The 20140-nt window shown below is 49.3% G+C and overlaps 1 protein-coding gene across 1 annotated transcript in view; it reads left to right on the top strand.

Annotated features, from left to right (window-relative positions):
• Window positions 1–20140, top strand: part of LOC144138450 (protein argonaute-2-like) — a 41006-nt gene that overhangs the window by 11326 nt on the left and 9540 nt on the right. Inside the window, exons 2-3 of the mRNA XM_077670732.1 lie at window positions 8271–10350; window positions 18128–18257. Of these exons, the coding sequence (XP_077526858.1) occupies window positions 8271–10350; window positions 18128–18257 (2210 nt within the window). The remainder of the gene's footprint in view (window positions 1–8270; window positions 10351–18127; window positions 18258–20140) is intronic.

The raw sequence follows: 20140 nt of genomic DNA, 5'->3' as shown, positions 1-20140 counted from the left end.
TGCGTGGTTAATATTAATTAATGTATCCTGAGTGAAATTTAATGCCAAAGGCAGGGTGGCTAAACATAGCAAATTACTATCGGGGTGAACATGCAGCTCGGGGGATTGAAATGGGAGGACTGGTGAGGTGCAACGACCGTCGCCTTGCTTTCGTGAAACTTTTACTGTGGCTTTACTTCGTAGATTTTTTAGGCACCTACAGTGACGTGTTAATCGTCGTTAACTGCTCCAATTGAGGTTCTGCTCCAAAATCTATTTCAGCTGTTTTGCCCTTGGATTGCAGTACTCGTAAGTTGGAACGGCATCGCCGCTCTTGTTCTGCCATATCTCACGTAATGCAGGTTTTATCGATATTGTGAGAGTATGTTAGTGATGTCATTTTTGCAACTCAGCAGCAGCTGTGCAATGGTAGTCGGGCAAGTGTGGGTATCCAGTTACATTTGTTCATGCAACAGGGGACCCCTTTTCTTTTTCAGGGGGCAGAATGACAAAATCCAGCCTTGTTTATTTCCAAAGTCTAGCCTTCAGTACCTCACTCAGCTTCAGGTCAGCCACAAAAGACCTTTTTGTGGCTGAAGAAATGCAAGAAATATTGTAACACTAAACTTTCGCGCCGCAGTGATTTATTTATGGGCATGGGAAAGGCATATGGGACAGCACTAAAATTTAATTATCAGCGCGTTAACTGCTTGTTAGCATTCAAGAGATGTGGTGAAGCAGAACTAGAGGCCCGACTAAAATCGTCCGGTCGTGCATCCTTAGGGGTCAACGGCCGCCATTTGCACAAGCAAGATTTTGGCATGTCAAGAGTTGCTGAAAAGTGGTTGGGGGGAGCTGTTACTGCTTCGTGTGTTTTCTTTGACACTTCTATTGTTTCGAAGTTTGCGATAACATCGGTATAATTCTTATCGTGATAAAGCAGTCTCTCTAATGAACTGAACTTGTGTTTTGCCTTGCCGTCCCTTCCAAGTTGTGCAACTGGTGGTTTTCTTTCCGGGCAGGGTGTAGTGTTCAGGCTAAGAGGTGCCAATGAGATTGCGTAGATCAGTGCCCCCGTAATGTGCACGCTTGAGTGTGCTGGGTTTGTGGGATTTTTTTAAATTCAAGCAGTTACTCCCCACTTTGCAGCCGTCCGCGAGTGCTGGCCGGGGCTGGTGTCCGTTTTTCAAGGAGACAAAGGAAGCACGAGTGTTGCACACCACGGGCAGTGTTTGTTGCAAATGCAACAAACCCTGCAGGCCCTGTGTCGAGATTCGGGTGCAAGTTAGTGGAAATTAATCTGGAGCCCTCCACCAGGGCGTGCGTCATGACCCAGGCATAGCTGCGGGGCAGTAATCGCCACAACCAATCACATCCCAGTGGGCGAATGTTTCATTCCCGAGGAAGTCTGTGAAATGGGCTTCCATCTTGCGTGCTTGTTGGTTGAGTGTTCTACCAGCGCGCGTGTGGGAGGCTAAGCTGTCGGATAAAAGATGACCCCAGTTCGAAATAGACTGTGAAAACTCAGTTGCCGTTCTTGATGTTGCCAGTGTGTCAGCAGCTGAAGAATGGGAAGCTAATACACAGCCCCAAGCATTGTGCGTATGTGCTAGGTCTCGGCTAACGAGATGATGCTGGGCACGCTGGGGCTCCGAAGGGCTGCTGGAAGGGGAGGATGGACAGGTTTGTGCTGTGGCCGCCACCACGGTGCTCGCTTGTCCCGACTCCCTAAATACGTGTGCTGCATACACAGGGGTGAGACAGCTGCGCATATTGTGCAGTTCTGATGAAAATTTGTTTTCCTGCGCCAGGCTGCTCGAAAAGCTTGAAAATTGTAAAAATTGCGCCAAACTGCTCCAAAACAGTCTGAGAGGGCTCCAACGCCCACATCAGTTTCAGTGAGGAAAAACGCTTGCTGATGCTTTAATTTTCCAGCTCCGTCAGGGTGATGGTGTTTGTAAAGGTTTGATTGATTGATCAATCAATAGAAAATCCGCATAAAATTGTCCCCCGAAATATATATATATATATATATATATATATATTTTTGAAAGTCACAATGTCGGGTTGCACATGTTATGTTCTGCGAGTTAAGTTTTCCCATCGAAAACCATTCCAAAGTCCTTGAGAAAAAATCCTTATTTGTACTGAGGGGACAAACTAATTGTGCAAATTGATGAAAAACGGCAATTTTCGGAGCACCGTGTCTTCGGAACGACATTACTGGGCGCCGCCATCTTGGTGTGGTGAAGATTGGAAAACATGGCCGCTGGGCGAAGCAGTTGCTCGTGGTTCAGGCAGAGGGCTCTTCGCCGATTTCTACTTTGGTTTTGGTTATCAGGATTGCTGGGCTTACATTTAGTCGTTTGATCTGTTGCGGAAAGTTGCACGACTCGAAAAATGGGAGTTAATCAAAAATAATGTGGTGCCCACGAATTCGCCATGTTTCAGCCTTGAGTGTGAGGCGCAGTGTGCGCTTGAAGTGAAATTTCGGACTCGTTGCGTAGTTATAAAACGCTGAGTTATTGTTGCCTTTGACAGTGAGCTCGCGAGCGGCGGGAATGGAATGATTGATACTGCAGAAGTGGCGGCACAGGCTACACCGCCGCAAAATGTTCAAGCAGTGTCCAACAGCGGGACGGGCCATTATTGCACGCTAGTAATAATGGTCCATCTATCTGAAGCGAAATTTAATGCCAAAAGGGAGGTGGCTAAACATGCCAACTTTATTACTCAAATTATGAACGTAGTGAACGTGTACCTTGGGGAATTGTAAAAAGGTAGTGCAGTTCATACGTTGCGATACTCTGGTAGAAAAAACTTTACTGAAAGGCTGTTTCTGTGTTATGTACGTTCAAAACAAATTAAAAAGTGCGCTTTTCCAATCTGAGTTGCCGAAAATGAATTTAGGGCTCCTAAGGGTGACATAAGAAATGTCGTTCTTCTGCTCCAAAATCACGATTTCGCTGCTCCAAAAACTGCTCCCAAATCTAATTCAGCTGTCTCACCCCTGAATACACCTTTGTTTCCACATCTTCCTCTCTCTAACATCTGAGGACGTGCTGTGCGCTGCGGGAGTGGTGCCTGGGGCTATGTATTAGCTTCCCATTCTTCAGCTGCTGGCACACGCTGTAACAATGTCAACAGGTCGAACGGTTAAAATTTGTGGAGTAAATTTGGTGGGATTGTCAGTTTTATAAGGCATCTTCTCGCCCAATAGCATTCCCATGTTGGATTCCCACAAACCAGCATAGTTGTTTTGTTACCCTTTATTTTATTCAATTTTCCCAGCCTGACAGCCTTGTCTCGTACGTCACGATAGAAGGGCCAAAGGGAATTTAAAAGTAGGAATATCTCAGTTTATTCACTGCATCATAGTTTTTCAAAGCTGGAAAATATCATGTGCAGGGTTGCTCTCTTACGCACAGTGTTGCCACCGCTTTGAAGAAAGGAACGTCTAGATTTTGACAATAATTTCTCTATTTCCTGCCTGTTTACATCTTACGGACACTGAAGTTTAATTTTTTCTGGGCTCTTCGCAACAGCGCGTTTTCTCAGCTCGAAAGCTTGCCGATGGCCATGTGTGCTAGCTTTCTAATTAATTAATTTAACATATTAATTGATCAACATACAAGGCTTCATTGTACCTCATTGGCAAGTGACTTTTGATTACTAAAATGCTACCCCCCCCTCCCGGGTTGATTTTTGTTATTGCCGATTTAAATTATTCGGATGAATCTATTTCGAGAAAAAATTTTCGCAATTTTTTTAGAGTGACCATAAAGTGACAAAAAAATAGTTTGTGTTGTTACATATATGTAGTTCGTTCATGAGTAACACAAGAAAAATTCTAAATAAAAACGCGAGAGTAACAAACCGGCACCTTCTGAGTGAATTGAAATGAGATGGACATCAGTTTCACGGGCGCAAAAAGCGGGAAGCACCCGGAGGACGATACCAAAACCAGGCGCAGCGCCCGGGCACGCGGCCGGATGCGTGAGCGATAGATGGCACACCGCTCCTATAATATAGAAAAAAAAAAACAGAAAAGAGCCTCATCAGTTTCACAGGCGCCCTTGGTCTGTGGCAGGTGCAAGGAGCGAGAGGCGCCCGGTGGGCGATACCCAGCGTGCCCCCTCGTTACCGGATGCGCAAGCGATAGCCGGCGAGTCGCTGAAGTAAATCATAAAAGAATAAAAAGAAGAGCTATTGGTGCAAGAAAATAATTTGACGTATTTCCGCAGTGTGGCAGCACATGCCATGGAAGAGAAGTTGGCGAAAAAGGCGCGCTTTGTAAACATACAAGCGACGACGTACTTATACGTTTTGACCATTTTGAAGGTGTTTGCAGAGGACGTATATGTACGTCCATGACCCTGAAAGGGTTAAGGGGCCCTGCAACACTCTTTGAGGAGTGCAAATAAACCTGTTTGACGTCTAGATTACACTGCCAGGAATACCTGAGCCAAATATTACACGGGCACGGGAAGCAGTGAGCGCGCAACCGCTGTGAAAGAATAAAAAAACCAACCGCACTCTTTAATTTTCCTCATTATATACACCTGGCATCGCCGAAATGACATAATTGCGGCCATGGCTGTCCTATTGGCCATCACTGGTCGACTTCGCGGCTTATTTCTTCCATTCCCTGCGACGATCCACCGTCGTCGACGCCGTGTACCAACTTCTATGCCTGAACCTGCACGCACAGTTTTGGCATTTATTTTGGGCTTTGAGTGCACGCTGCGTTTGAGTGACGAACTCAATACTCCCCTTTACACCAGACCGCTTGACAAACTTTTAATGCTCCAAAAACGCCCTACCAGCCAGAGTGCGCGCTTGTGAGCAGGTAGCCGTGCCTGCTTTTTTGTGGCACCAGATCGGAAATAGATCCTTCATGTTGTGGAGAAAAGAAGAGAACTGTTCTGCTTGTGATATATTAAAGGCCGCTGAAGAGAATGCCGCGAACCACCCCCCTTTCCGGGAGAGAGTGTGCCAGCTTTTGTCACGTTGTTTGCGGCTGAGTTGAGAGGGTACAATTATGCTTGATTTCTCATCACACGTAGTTTCGGCGATACTGAATGGATTTTCATAATTCTTGCGGGAGGAAATTGCTGGGACAGTAGACTTTACCCCAAAATGCATTCCAAGTAGTCGATGGTAAGTGCTGCAGGGTCCCTTAATTAAGGAGGTATGGTAGGGAAAATAGTACACACAAGTTTTAATGTTATATTTCGGAAATGCTTGCAGATATTCGCATCAAATTTCCAGTGCGCACAAAAGATGCCACTCCGTGACTCGGTAAAACATAGAACCCTTTATTTGTGTCTAGATTGTGTACCTTTCTTGTGGCCCACTCCAAAAATTTCAGGTGTGTTAATTACACAGACTTTTTCTCTGGAACAACGTGAAATGTGATATCGGACAGTTTCATTCTAAGTGCTTGTAGGTTTTATCTGAACAATATTTTATAGTCTCTTTAGAGTTTGAATGCAAAAAAAAAAATAACACTGCATGCACACAGTGGTAATGGGGTGTCTTGAAGCGTAATTGTTTTTGTAGTAATATCGATCATATTATCTGCAATTTTTTAGTGCAGGATATTTATACTTGGTTGTAGAACATGTGTGAAATGTTTCCCTGAAGTCCCAGCGATACGTTTTGTGAAAAGGTACATTGAAGTGGAAGAAATCACTAAAAACACAACTCGAGAAAAACGAGGTTTTATGTTTGCGCACTCCTTGAAAATGCTTAAATTGCCCCAGGAGATTACACAGTACTGCTGACTTGTTTAGAGGTGTCTCTGAAACCCTTCTTTGGGTTCCTTTTTATCTGTTGTCTTTCATTGCTTTTGGCGGAGTTTCGGCCAGTTCAATGCAACCCAGACAATTCCAAGGGCCACCACAGCAGGCTTTTGTGCACAATTGCCATCATTGTAGCAGGCTACAGCATCATTAGTTCATTCACTTCATAGACATTGCTAGCAGTGTGCCTTGATGCCTTTCTTGAGCACATTGAAAGCATCTCATTTGCTGCAGGTGACATTTATGGGAGATGCCAAACCGCTACTCCTGTCAGTAGCTTCTTCGAAAATTATTTCACCCTTGTTGCACTTTTACACAGCAACGTTTTGCAAAAAGGTGTGGAGAAAAGAGAAGCCAATGAGGCGGTAGCCAGCTGTACTTGCGCTGTCTGCATCAAAAGATGTCACCAGGGTTAGCGAGTCTTGCGCTTCGTCGAGCTGGTTTCTCAGTGTTCTTGCTAGTAAACCGATTGCCTTTGAAAGTTATCAGAAACGGAGGCAACGCGACCACGACCATAAATGTGGGAACAACGTCACAGTGGTAACAATAACAAACACGAAACGTATTACAAACGTATTACACTTGGTGCGGGTCTCATAAACGCAACTTCAAAAATTTATGATCATTTATTGCACAAATTTTATAACGCACACTCTGTGAGCAAGAGTGCTGAAGTGAACCATGGGAAACAGTGATGAACAAGCCGTCCTCTGAACTTTGTCCGCCATTCTTAACCGTCGGGGTGCCCCGCACACTTGGGCGCAGCATTTAAACTGTTGCGAGCGGGCGCTTTACGCCGCGCCTTCACAGGTCAGTTCCTCATGGTGCACCCGATTTTTATGTGCCAAAATTGCATACTGGGTTTTTTGAGTGGTTTTTGATTACCCCTTTAAAGACACATTCCTGCTGGCAACTCTGGAAACTTGGGCGATGAGGCGGTGTTTGCACATGTGGCGAGAGGTGATGTGTCTGCATCGACCTGTGCGACTTCCCTGGTGCTTCAACCATCGCTGTCAAAGAACATTGTTACACATACGCGGCAAAAACGGGTAGAAATTCATCCTGAAACAGAGGCTACTGACCTGGAATAGTGCCGAAAGCGTTGTGGGTTGTGGGAGGAGTAAAAAATAACGAACTTTCAACGTGTTAGTGCAGGAAGAAATAGACACGTTTGCTTTCACTTCACAACACTTGTATCCTGGCCTGCAAAGTTCACCTTTCAGACCAGACGCAGCAGTTGTGGCACCTCTATCCGCACGCTGTTTACTACTCGCAGTATTCTAGTGTAGCACTTATTTAGTCACGACTACAGTGGCCCCTGTGTAGTTTCAACCACATTTTGCTTTCGGCGCACTTTAGAGTAGTGACACGGAATTTCAAAGCTGAGGTAACTATGTAAAATGCTTCCTTTTTGTCGGGAAATATCTCGCAGAAAGTTTCAACAGTTGCCGTTCAGTATAACGTATTTTAAATTTATTTTAATCTCTGCCCACACGAGAAAGCCCAGAGCGGGCCGACATGACATCATCTGCTACTTGCCCCAAACTGCTGACATCGATGGCTCCCGTGGCGGAGCCGACGTGCTGGCTGTGGTTGGCGTGCGCTGCTTCGGTGTGTGTACACGTCATGGTTTTGGGACTGGCATCATGCTGCCCGGGTGCGCTGGTATGACTGAAGACCTCGGCTGGTCTGGGCGAGTGCGTGTTCGCTCACCTGTCCAGACCGGCAGCGTCATGGCCGGTCCAGACCGTCAGAACGTGTCCAGACCTTCAGGTGCTACCTCCTGTCATGGCCACTGCTCGGTGTTCGTTTTGTCGAAACCAAAACTGGCACGAATAAACGAAGCAGTAAATGATTGTTTATGCTGCGATCGACCATCTAATGTGCCATTCTATGATTAGTGGGCTAATAGGCACCCATAGCAGCAAAAACAAGGTACCATGAAAATTTCGTCTGTACTCCTTTAAAGACCGCTAAGGGGTCAAAATTAATCCGGAGCCCTCTACTATGGCGCACCACATGCCTGTGTAGCATCGGTAAGTTAAACCTCATCAATCGACCACAATTTTGCAAGAAGATAGCCAAGCGCTTGCTGTCATGTTTCCGCACTAAGGGCAGAGTTACGTCGATTCTCTGATTAGTTCCCATTTTCAATTGGAAAAAACGCAGCCCAACAGACTTGTTTAGTGAACCCCCTTCTCTGGTCTATTTGCTTTGGCATGCTTTCCTTACCACCCCGCCTGCCGTTGCCATGCAGCAGTGGCTGCTGTGATTTTAAAATCTACGTCCTGGCTGCCGCTGCTCTCTTGCGCTCTGTGCTGGACACTCCATAGCAGGACGGCTTTGCACAGTTCACACCTGTGTATGGCCACAATAAACTTTGGGTCACTGATGCACATGGGAGTAGTTTTGCCAGTGTATAACATGCCTTGGCCCATTTTGTTGTTTATTGGTGTACAAACGGTTGAAAGCCTGTGTCCGTTCCAGATGACCCAGCTGAGGGCAGCCAGGAGCCTATGCGGGCACCCGGTGAAGCACCGGGTGGCTCCTTTGCCCAAGCGATGGCCGGGCGAGCTCCTCAGGCCCAGCCGCGTGGTGGTGGTCAGAGGAGGGGTGGTGGACAGGCATCGCCTCAGGCCCAAGCACAGGGGCCACCAGTGCAGCCACTGCAGCCACCCGCGCAGCCGGTGGCGCCTGCAGTGCAGCCACCAGTGCGGTCTGCAGGAGAACCAATGGACATGGGTGCCGTGAGGAAGGCCCTGCCCCAGCAGATGGCAGTGGCCACCCAGAAGAGGACACCGTTCCCCCAGCGGCCTGCCTACGGCCAGCTCGGACGGCCCATCAACCTGCTGGCAAACCACTTTGAGATCCAGGTGCCCAGTGGGGACGTGTACCACTACGACGTCACGGTGCTCTCCCCCTCCAAGCAGGAGGCCAAGGTGGCCGACGAGAAGAAGATGCGCTGCCTCAGCACGCGCATCAACCGCCTGGTCATCGAGAACCTGGTGGCCAAGTACCGGGGGGAGCTCAACCGGTGCCTGCCCGTGTTCGACGGCCGCAAAAACCTGTACACGCGCAAGGTGCTGCCCTTCAAGGAGCGCACCTTCAAGGTTCCCTTCAAGGAGGACGAGCGGGAGCAGGAGTTCGTCGTGACGATCCAGTACGCGGCCACAGTGAACTTGGACGCTCTGCACGCGGTCTACCAGCGCCGCACGCGCGTCGTGCCCCAGGAGGTGATCCAGGCCTTGGACATCATCATGCGGCACGGGCCCTGCGTAACCTTGACCCCCGTGGGCCGCTCCATCTTCATGCCGCCGCGCCAAGGCGAAGAGCCCGCCATCGGTGGGGGCCACGAGGTCTGGTTTGGCTACTACACGAGCGTGCGGCCCGCCCAGTGGAAGCCAATGCTCAACATCGACCGCTCGGCCACCGCCTTCTACGAGGCCGTCCCCGTGCTAGAGTTTATGGTCAAGCTCCTCTCCGAGGGCCAGCAGCGGCCGCTGAACCTGCAGGAGATCCGGGGCCTCGACCGCGCACAGTGCGCTAAGCTCTCCAAGGAGTTGGCCACGCTGCGCGTCAAGGTGCTTCACCTGAGCTACCCGCGCAAGTACCGCGTGGCCAAGGTCACCCAGCTGTCGGCGCAGCAGCTTGAGTTCAGCCTGGATGACGGCTCGCGCGTGTCGGTGGCCTCCTACTTCCGCGAGAAGTACCCAAAGTTCATGATGTACCCGCATTTGCCATGCATCCAGACTGGTACGCCCGCACGACCCGTGTACCTGCCACTAGAGGCGTGCCACATTGTCGAGGGCCAGCCATACCGCAAAAAGTTGAGCGAGTCTATGACCACAAACATGATCCGGCGGACTGCGCAACCGCCCCAACAGCGCTTCCGGTCCATTCAGAGCTCGGTACAGGACCTGGTGCAGAGGAACAAGCCCTTCCTGGACGAGTTTGGCATCAAAGTCAGCACGACGCCGACAGAGCTGAAGGGGCGCGTCTTGGACCCGCCCTCGCTGACCTTCTACCAGAACCAGACGGTGAAGCCACGCGACGGCGTCTGGGACCTGCGCAACAGCAAACTGTTCAACGCCAAGCCCATGGAGAACTGGGTCCTGCTGAGCTGCGGCTGCCGCACGCGCCGCGACGAAGAGGACAACCTGATCGGCATGTTCAAGCAGGTGGGCAGCTCGCTGGGCATGCGGGTGAGCGACCCGCTGGACCGGCTGACCGAGGACCCCACGCGCACGCCCATCCTGAGGACCCTGCAGGCGCTCAAGGCACGCCACCCAACCCTCGAACTCATTGTGGTGCTGCTGGGGCGCAGTGCCTGCTACGCCGACATCAAGGAGGCGGCCGAGGTGAAGTTGGGAATTCGCACCCAGTGCATTCTGCAGAACAATGCGACGCGCAAGTGCAACCCGGCCCTGGTGAGCAACTTGTGCCTCAAGATCAACGCCAAGCTCGGGGGCATCAACAATGGCCTGTTGCCCCAGGAGAAACCGGCCATCTTCGCCAAGCCACTCATCATCATCGGCGCAGACGTTACCCACCCTGCGCCTGGCGACAGGTGAGTGGAAGGGAGACGAGGGGGGAGATAAGTAGGGAGTGGTGGTCCGGGGTTCTTCAGGGTACACCAGTTGCCAAAACTCCACTTTCGAACCCCGGGTGGCGCAAGCTCCTGTGCTTTGTTGATGCTGAGGGGCAAGTGTATCGGTGTGCATAGGTCGGCGAAGCAGAAAGAACTTGCGTAAACTCAATCACAATTCGAGGCTTCTCTGCACAGCCGTGGCTGTAAATTGCGGTTTTCTGCGCGTCTTTGGGCGGTAGCTTTTGTCTATTTTCGTTTCTCGACGCGCTGATTTTCTCAAACGTGCTCCGAATCCGCCTGCCCCCGGACGTCCATTCGTGTCCAGATCACTGTCTGCTTATTCACAGTTGCTCGGTGCTTTGTCCCGGATACTAAAAACTTCGTTAAGAGGGCGTTCATCGCGAGGTTTGGCGAATTTAAAATCGCCTTGATTTTTTTTTTTTTTGCGTATTGTGGAATTCACGGTTGGCGGGAAAACTGTCGGCTACTGTATTTATTTTCTTCATGAGGAAATAAAATTACCTGTTCTTTTTTTTTTTTTTTGTAAATTTTTGTTTTATGACTGTCAGGCATGTCTAGCAGGGTGTCTAGCGACCGGGAGAACAGGGAAAAGTCGGGGAATTTTGAGCCACCGGGACCAGTCAGGGAAGACCACTTCGGGGCCTGCCCACACTGTTTTAGAATAGGGGAAACCAGTCTTGGAGTCCACCAAGAGGTTACACGAACGCAATACGTTCGCGGGCGACGAAAGCATGATCCACATGAAACATTTTCTCGGCATGGTGTGGGCCGAGCGGCAGGCGCCGGCAACATGGTGGCAGCACCGATCGCAAAGTAGTGCGGTAGCTCCAACGGCCGCTTTTACCGCTTATTAACATCTTAAAATGCTTCAAGGCACAAACGCACTTGCTTGTGCAGGAAAGGAGCCACCGCAGGCACGAAATCATCGACGCGGCCGTAAAAATACCGCGTACGAATCGCGTGCAGAAACTCTGCGTGCGGTTCACGCGGCTCGCAGCTGGCTTAGGTTGCTGGGTGCACTTGCGCAGAGGGACGATGTGTGTGGTGCCCAAACCACACATACAACGCGCTTTTCCAGCGAATTTTAAAAGGCAGCGCTTTTCGGGAGCTAATCTTGAAAGAACTTCTTTTTTATGACATCAGGAGCCAGAATTACATAATCAAAAAGGAACATGACATGGTTTAGCATGAACCGCATGTGGCGTTTTCTGCTTGCGAAAACGCGCAGCGCACGTCACGGGCGTGCTGGCGCTGCCGCGGAACCACCCGCACGCTGCGCGCGGTGCTGCCAACGGCGGCAACATGGCGGCGGCTTCGACCGCGAAGCTCAAGCGACCTCTTCTAAGCGCTCTCTAAAATGCCGCACAAGGCACGCCCGAAGGTGCTTGTGCGGTAAAGGAGCTTTTAATGTGGGCGAAAATGTTACTACAGTCGAACACGGATATATCGAACTCCAAAGGGATCGCGAAATAGTTCAATATATGAAAAATTCAATATAAAAAATATGGGCTGTGAGACCTCACCTGTGGCGGACGACCACTTACCGATCGGCGCATTCAAGAATGACAACTAATTCTGCACTAACGACGCAACAGAATACTTTATTTGCGTGAAAAGAAATCGCTGATCTTGGCCTGCTTCTTCGACCTGTACATGGAATTAAAGACGCTGGTCTCGATCTTCTCGAGGCTATCCAGGCGTGACAGCCCAGTTCCTCCCATGTCGCTGCAACTACGTAGAATCAAGCTGAATGCAGCCGTCAGTTCGGCGGAGTACGATCGTGTAGCCACATCCTCGTCCGGATGATCTTCGCCACTCGAGCTATCAGCCTGGGTTCCTGCAACCACAGCTACGATATCCTCGTCACCGACGCTCACAACAGCCTAAACATTGCTGTCAGCGTTCACGAAGTCGCCGGCAGACAGTGGCTGGAACAGCAGCCCAGAAAAGGGACGACAGCTCGCGAAACATGTCGTCCATGCCCTATTCGTCGTCGTCGCCATATTCGCAAGCTTCGGAAAGTTCGGCCTTCACGAAGCCTGCCTTCCGGAAGCAGTTGGCCACGCTCTGCTTTACGCTGTTCCAGGCCCCCTTCATCATGTGTATGGCCCCCAGCTGGTCAACTTTAAGCTCGGTGCCCACACGGAGGTTCATCAAAAGCCTATCGAGGAGTCGCCTCCTGTACCCAACCTTGAACGACTTAGTCGAGCGGTCGAGCGGCTGCAGCCTGGCTGTTGTGTTCGGAGGCAGAAACGTGAGCTCGATGTTGTCGAGCTCGCAGGTGGTTTGGTTGGCCGAGCAGTTATCCATGAGAAGGCAAGCATGACGCTCCGACACCCCGTCCCTGTCGGGTTACGGCGAAGGCACTAAGCGACCGTGGAAATCGGGGGTGCAGCGACCGCCGAAGAGCACCTTCCAGCTCGTGCGGTGTTCGATATACCCAATGTCGGGAAAAATACCGTTCGATATAAACGTAGGAATTCCTATACTTTTACACAGAATTTTCAAGGGGATAATTCATGAGTTCGATATACCCGTGTTCGATATATCCGTGCTCGACTGTATAAAACATCATCCGCGCCACTACAGTCGAACACGGATATATCGAACACGGCTATATCGAATTATTGTCTATATCGAACTCATAAATTATCCCCTTGAAAATGCTGTGTAAAAGTATAGGAATTCGTACGTTTATATCGAACCGTATTTTTCCCGACATTGCGTATATCGAACGCCGCGCGAGCTGGAAGGTGCTCTTCGACGGTCGCTGCACCCCTGATTGAGGTTGAGGAGGATGTGGATTAATGCGCGGGCATGGCGAAGACTGGCTAGCGGGACTAATCGCCCCTACCGGAACGAATTTGCGCTTGCCCAGTCGGGGCCCGCTACCGGCCGCCGTAGCGTTTGCCGACGGAGCCCGGTATGCTAAATCTCTCTAGGCACACAAGCCCGAACGCTCGGAAAATGTGACAATGCCAGGTAGGGATGCCCCGACTGCGCACGTCCTTTTTTTTTTTTTTTTTTGCGGCTGCGTACGTTCCCCGGGCTTGCCGAAAAAAGTTTTTTCTCAGGGTCTGTCTTCCCCCGATGTCGTATCGGGAAAGGGAAGAGGGAACGAAGGCGCTGGCGGCCTCCTTTTGCATTTTGCTGCTGTTGCTGCTGTTTGGCGAGTTGTCCCGCACCTTTCGGAGATCACTGTTTCTCTCGGAGATGACCATCGCGAGCGCTTTATTGGAGTCCGTTCAGAGAGCCTTGGAATTGTTACCTTCAAAGTTCTTGTGGTACGTGCGCGCTGTTCTTTTGCGCGCGTGTTGTGCATGGTGTGCGAAGGCGCAGCGTACTGCTAGAATTTTCTAGTTGTGCAGCCTCGAGAAGATCGAGACCAGCGTCTTTAATTTCATTTCCAGGACGAAGAAGCAGGCCAAGATCAGCGATTTTTTTTTCACAGAAATAAAGCGCCCTATTGCGTCGTGAGTGCGGAATTAGTTGTCATTCTTGAATGCGACGATCGGTAAGCGATCGTCCGCCATAGGTGAGGTCTCAGAGCCCATATTTTTTATATCGAATTTTTCATATATCGAACTATTTCGCGATCCCCTTGGAGTTCGATATATCCGTGTTCGACTGTAGTGAAAGCGCCCATGCAATACCTGCCCGGGGTGGTAAGCCTAAGCATCTCTGGCGGAGCCAGCCAGTTGTCTCGAGCGCTTCGAAACTGCCGCCATGAGGCGCTCCGCTCCCCATTGGTGGAAGTCGTCAGGCTTTTCCCACTGCCGCTCACCACGCGCGTCATTTTCTGAATGAGGCAGAAGCTGCCGCGCGCGCGAATCGTCGATGCGGGCGTCAAAAAATCGCACGCGCAATGCCGACGCGCCCGAATCGCGTGCAAAAACGCACCATGCGGTTCATGTTGCATATCGAGCCAGGACAATCAAGAAAAAAAGCAAAAGGTACTCGCTGAAGCACGACTTGAAGCTTCTATCCTGCAAGACTCTCTAAAGCCGTAACTGAAGGCAAGCAAACCTCAAGCTGAACGAACTGAAGTTAAAGTGCGATTTGAGAATCAGGGCACTTGCAACAAATGTTTTTCCCTACGATAGAATGTGTTTTCTGGTTTCTTTTTATATGCTTCACGGACCATTTCTATAGAATGGCACCTGTTGTATAGGTCAGATAATTTCGACTAAAATGGTCATGGAAAACATGGAAAAGTCAGGAAAATTGAATTGGGAAATTTGCTAGACACCTTGTCTAGACACAAATTGCATAATAAACAAGATTTGTGATCTATGTGTAATAATGCACATCTGTGCAAAATTTCACTGCAATACAACTCTAAGTGGAAAAAATAGCGTGCACAAACTCTGAAAATGGACAAACATCAAACTGAGGAAATCAATTGAAAGGTTATTTATTTTTTTTGTAGATTAAGAAATTCTTGCTCAAACATGAAACTTGGAGATATATAGGGTGTATGCACTGGGCTTTCGACCACACGGCGGCACTACCTGTGCGGCGACGCCGATGCCATATGTGCGGTTGCATTCTGCCACGGTTTGCGGCGTGGTGTTGGCAAGAACATTTCTGTGGGCTGTGTTTTTTTCTCTGTGGTTCGTGGGTTTTCAAATGCTTTGTCGGAGGGCCTTGCCAGCATTGCTTTCGTTTCAAAATTGCGGACTGCGCTGTTCACGCCTCCTACAACCGCAGACCCGAAACAGGCCGTGCAACGAAAGCAAGCGCACTGGCTTTCGGAGGGGGTGCAGGGGTGCTGTTTTGAAGAGAAGGCTAGGGCAGTGTTTGAAGACTGTCTGACTTTGCGACAAATGCAACTGTTTTGGACAGGCGCAAACAGCGGTGCGGCTAACTCGGCCGGTTTCGTGCTGTTTCGGTGTCATCCCTGTGTGCTGATTTATTTTCTTGGAGTGCTTCGAATGACCGCGGCTCGAGTTAGGAAAAAATATCTCCACCCAAGGCTGTGACGATATTTTAGTGGTAGGGGCGTGTGAAATGAGGCGCTGGTTTTACCGTGCCACCCAGGCATGCGGTGCGCTTCTTGAGGACTATGAGACGGTAAGGTGTGGCGGCGATGCTAAACATTCCATCTGAGGTGAGATTCCACCGATAATTTTCAAGTGTTTTCCTTTCGGTGTATAGGAAGCGGAAATTATAAGCAGAACAAGATCACGGAACACGCTTTGACTACTTCAAAAGCAGCGCAGGGACAAGTGACAAACGAGCGCTCTAGTTTGTCATTTCATACGTCCTCGTCTCTACTGTTTTTGTAGTTGTCAAACCGTGTTACCGTTACCGGCAACAACCTTTAGTGTGTTGTCTTGGAACTCGCTTGGTCATTAGAGAAGAGTAACTCGAGAAACTAGTTGGGTGTCCATAATTACCTAGGAAGCGGCAACACAAGTACGGATGTTCACCCCAAAACACTTGAAGTAGCCCATGTTGAGGCTGGGGGCCCAGTCTGGTTCGCTTCATTCATAAAGTACGCCAGATACTTTCATTTGCGAACATTTTGAGTACTACGCAATGTTCCGCAGTCCGGAATTCGGAAGCGAAAACAATGCTGGTTACTTGTTTTGACGAGGCATTCGTAAACCAACGGATCACGCAGAAAAAACACCGTCCGCGCGAATGTTCTTGCCAACACCACGCAGCCAACCACGTTTTGCGTCGGGGAAACGCGCTGCCCATGCGGCAGAGTGCAACCGCACATAAGGAGTCTGCTGCCGCGCATGTAGCGTCGCCGCACCCGCCGCGGTGGCTCAGTGGCTAAGGCGTTGCGCTGCTGAGCACGAGGTCGCGGGTTCGATTCCCGGCCGCGGCGGTCGCTTTTCTGATGGAGGCGAAAAGCAAAAACGCCCGTGTGTACGAGATTTCGGCGCACGATAAGATCCCCAGGTGGTCAAAATTAGTCCGGAGCCCTCCACTACGGCGCGCCTCATCGCCTGCGTTGCGTCGGCGCGTTAAAACCCCGCAATCAATCAATCAATGTAGCGTCGCTGCGGGGTCGAAAGCCCAGTGCTAGTCTGAACCCTCCTGTCGTGTAACCTGGACAGCTGATCAAGTCCAATGACAACCGTGCGTGCGGCCAGTACTGCTTTCACATTAATAGTGAAACTATCACCTTTTTTTTTTTTTTTTTTTTTTTTTAACTTGAGTTCTAGTATCGATGTGAGGCCCTTCCACTTGTTCACAACCTCAACTATGACGAGTTCGCACTTCCCTCGCGTCGCGTGCACGGCGCCACCACTCACAAATTGTGTCATAGCGTCAACTTCGCAGGTAACTGCGCTTGCACCGCTCCCGTTCTTGGCTATCTCCCCGCCTTGGAAGGCTGCCAGCTTCTCCGAGGCGCTTATAAAGCCGATAGCGTCGCTGATAAAATCAGCCCCACCTGGTTGAGCCGCGCTCGCAACACTTGAAGGCTTGTTGTTGTTATGCCTTGCTGTGCCAATCTTGCTGGTGTTGGTTGTGGTTGTCGCGATCATGCGCTGCTTGCGCTTTCCCTTGTACAGGCGTGAAGTATGGGACTTGCGGCAACGAAAGTCACTTTTCCTCATTGTTCATGATTAACTCACGATAAGGAAATAGAAAAGATAGCTCTAGGCTGATGTAATGAGCGAAGCTCGCGAACAAGACTATGCACATGGTTCACAAGGGACGGCAGCCAGTGGCGGTTCAAATTTCACGTTACGTGATTTAAATACCCAGTAGGAGCTCTCAAAATTGGCAGGAAAAAAATGTTTTAATTTTTTTACGTGGAGATACGAACCTTACAAGCGGGCTGATCGATAGAAGGCTTGGCCTACCTCTCAAATGTCCAAAATGGCAGCCATTACTATGCGGCAATATCTCTCAAGGATGGCCAAAATTCGACTTGATTGTGTGCTTTCTTGGTTCACTGCGAGTCATCCAGACACTTTTTTTTACTACATTCTCATTGTATCGCTTTTTTTTTTTTTTCATGAAAGAGGGATAGTCAAAGATGGTAATGCAAGTAAAAAACAAAAAATCAACATATTTAGAAAACGCGATTTTTTGACCTGTGTATTCCCTTAACTTTAACCCAAAAGCTAGGTATTCCTGTGCCCCGTGGTTAGTGTAATGCCCGTAACCGACTGCCTTTGACACCTGAAATGTCTCATCGCCATGATGTCCCGTCCAAAGATATCATGGTAAGCTTGCATAGGCTTGAGGTGCTAATAAAAAGAAACTTGTTTCCATGCATTGTGTACCCTTGTTTGCAGAATGTGGCCACAATGTTCAATGCATCGTTTATTATAAAGCAAAGCCCATCTTGTTTCAGGTTGAACTTGACCAGGCTATGCAGCGCTGGGCATAATGGTGGCAAGAGTTGTCAGTTGCTGTGCAGGTGTAGATGTTTGAGAGGTGTACTCTAATTTCTAAAGGGTTCGATTCCCAGCCGCAGCGGCCGCTTTACTGATAAAGGAGAAAAGCAAAAAATGCCTGTGTGTACGAGATGTCAGTGCACGTTAAAGATCCCTAGGTGGTCAAAATTAATCCGGAGCCCTCCACTACGGCGCACCTCATCGCCTGCGTTGCGTCGGCGTGTTAAACCCTACAATCAATCAATAAATTCCTGAAAAGATCCGAACGAGGGTATAGACCCAGGATAAAATTTGCCGTGTGCTAAACCACTGCAACTCTTCCAGAAATACAGAAACATGCGCTGAACACCTTTTTTTTTTTCTTCGTGCAGGGTGAAGCCATCTATAGCTGCCTGCGTCGCAAGCATGGATTCGGTTCCGTCCAAGTACCGGGCGGCTGTCCGTGTTCAAATACAGCAAGAGGAGGCCGTGGCCCGTGTCGAAATCATCGAAGATCTCCAGGTCAGTTAACTGATGTGCTGCTAAGCCCAAGGACATCGGTTAGGCCCTGTCTGCAGTGGTTGTTTTCTGATGGATGTGTAAATGATAAGCCCCCCCCCCCTCTGTGTCGAGATTTGGGCACATATTGACATATTGACATTGGAATCTGAACCTGGCAATGTTTAACGTGCGAACCTTATCTAGCGAAGCAACTCTCGAGGTGTTGTTCGAGGAATTAGAGGGCATTAAATGGGATGTAATAGGGCTTAGCGAGGTTAGGAGGGCAGGCGAAGCCTTTACGGTGCTGAAAAATGGACACGTCCTATGTTACCGTGGTCTAGAGGACAGAAGAGAACTAGGAGTGGGATTTCTAGTCAATAAAAGCATAGCTGGCAACATAGACGAATACTATAGCATTAACGAAAGGGCAGCAGGTCTTGTAATTAGGCTCAATAAGAGGTACAAGCTCAAGGTGGTGCAGGGCTACGCGCCCACATCCAACCACGACGACCAAGTAGTGGAACGCTTCTATGAAGATGTGGAATCGGCAATGGCTAAAGTAAAAACGCAGTATACTGTAGTTATGGGGGACTTCAATGCTAAAGTAGGCAAGAATCAGGCTGGAGACAAGGCAGTTGGGAACTATGGTCTGGGGTGTAGAAATAGCAGGGGGGACCTACTAGTTGAGTTTGCAGAACGGAACAACCTACGCATAATGAATAGCTTCTTCTGTAAACGGGAGAGTCGGAAGTGGACCTGGAGGAGCCCGAATGGGGAGCACAACAATGAAATAGACTTCATATTATGCGATAACCCTGGCGTCGTGCAGGATGTGGAAGTGCTCGGAAGGGTAAGGTGTAGTGACCACCGTATGGTAAGATCTCGAATTAGGCTAGAGTTGAGGAGGGACCGCAACAAGCTAGTACGAAAGAAGCCGATAAATGAGCAAACAGTAAGACGTAAAGTAGAAGAATTCAGGATCGCGCTGCAGAACCGATATTCCGCCCTTAACGAGGAAGCCGAGCTTACGACACAGGAAGCCAGCGACAACCTTACACGCATTCTCACGGAGTGTGCAGTAGAAGTCGGGGGCACTATGGCTAGACAGGATACTGGTAAACTTTCACAGGAGACGAGAGATCTAATCAGGAAACGGCAAACCATGGGAATCTCCACCGCAGCTGACAGAATAGAACTAGCAGAGCTCTCGAAGTTAATCAATAAGCGCAAGACAGCTGACATACGGAAGTATAATATGGAGAGGATTGAATACGCTGTAAAGAACGGAGGTAGCCTGAAAGCAGTAAAGAGACGTCTTGGCGTGGGGAAAAATCAGATGTATGCACTTAAGGATAAGCAAGGCAATGTCATCACAAATAGGGATAAAATAGTTACAGTGGCCGAGGAGTTCTATAGGGATCTGTACAGTAGCCGGGACATACAGGATAATGCCGAACGAGACAGTAGTTCAGAGGAGATAGACATCCCACCAGTAACGACCGAAGAAGTAAGGAAGGCCTTGAAAGAAATGAAAGGGGGCAAAGCACCTGGTGAGGATCAGATAACAGCAGACCTCTTGAAGGATGGCGGAGAAATTGTACTTGAAAAACTGGCAAACCTGTATACGCAATGCCTAATGACCGCAATGGTACCGGGATCTTGGAAGAACGCGAACATCTTCCTAATCCATAAGAAAGGCGACATGAAGGACTTGAAAAATTACAGGCCGATCAGCTTACTGTCAGTCGTCTACAAGGTATTTACCAAGGTAATCGCTAACCGAATCTCTGCAACCTTAGATTTCATTCAACCTAAAGAACAAGCAGGGTTCCGTAAAGGTTATTCAACAATGGACCATATTCACACGATTAATCAGGTGATAGAGAAGTGCGCTGAGTATACTC

This window comes from Haemaphysalis longicornis, unplaced genomic scaffold (genome assembly GCF_048455015.1).
Source record: "Haemaphysalis longicornis isolate Haplotype H1 unplaced genomic scaffold, Haemaphysalis longicornis Haplotype H1 scaffold_5, whole genome shotgun sequence".
NCBI classification, from domain to species: Eukaryota; Metazoa; Arthropoda; class Arachnida; order Ixodida; family Ixodidae; genus Haemaphysalis; species Haemaphysalis longicornis.
The sequence above is the reverse complement of the archived record's forward strand: the minus strand, read 5'-3'. Positions and strand labels throughout refer to the sequence as shown.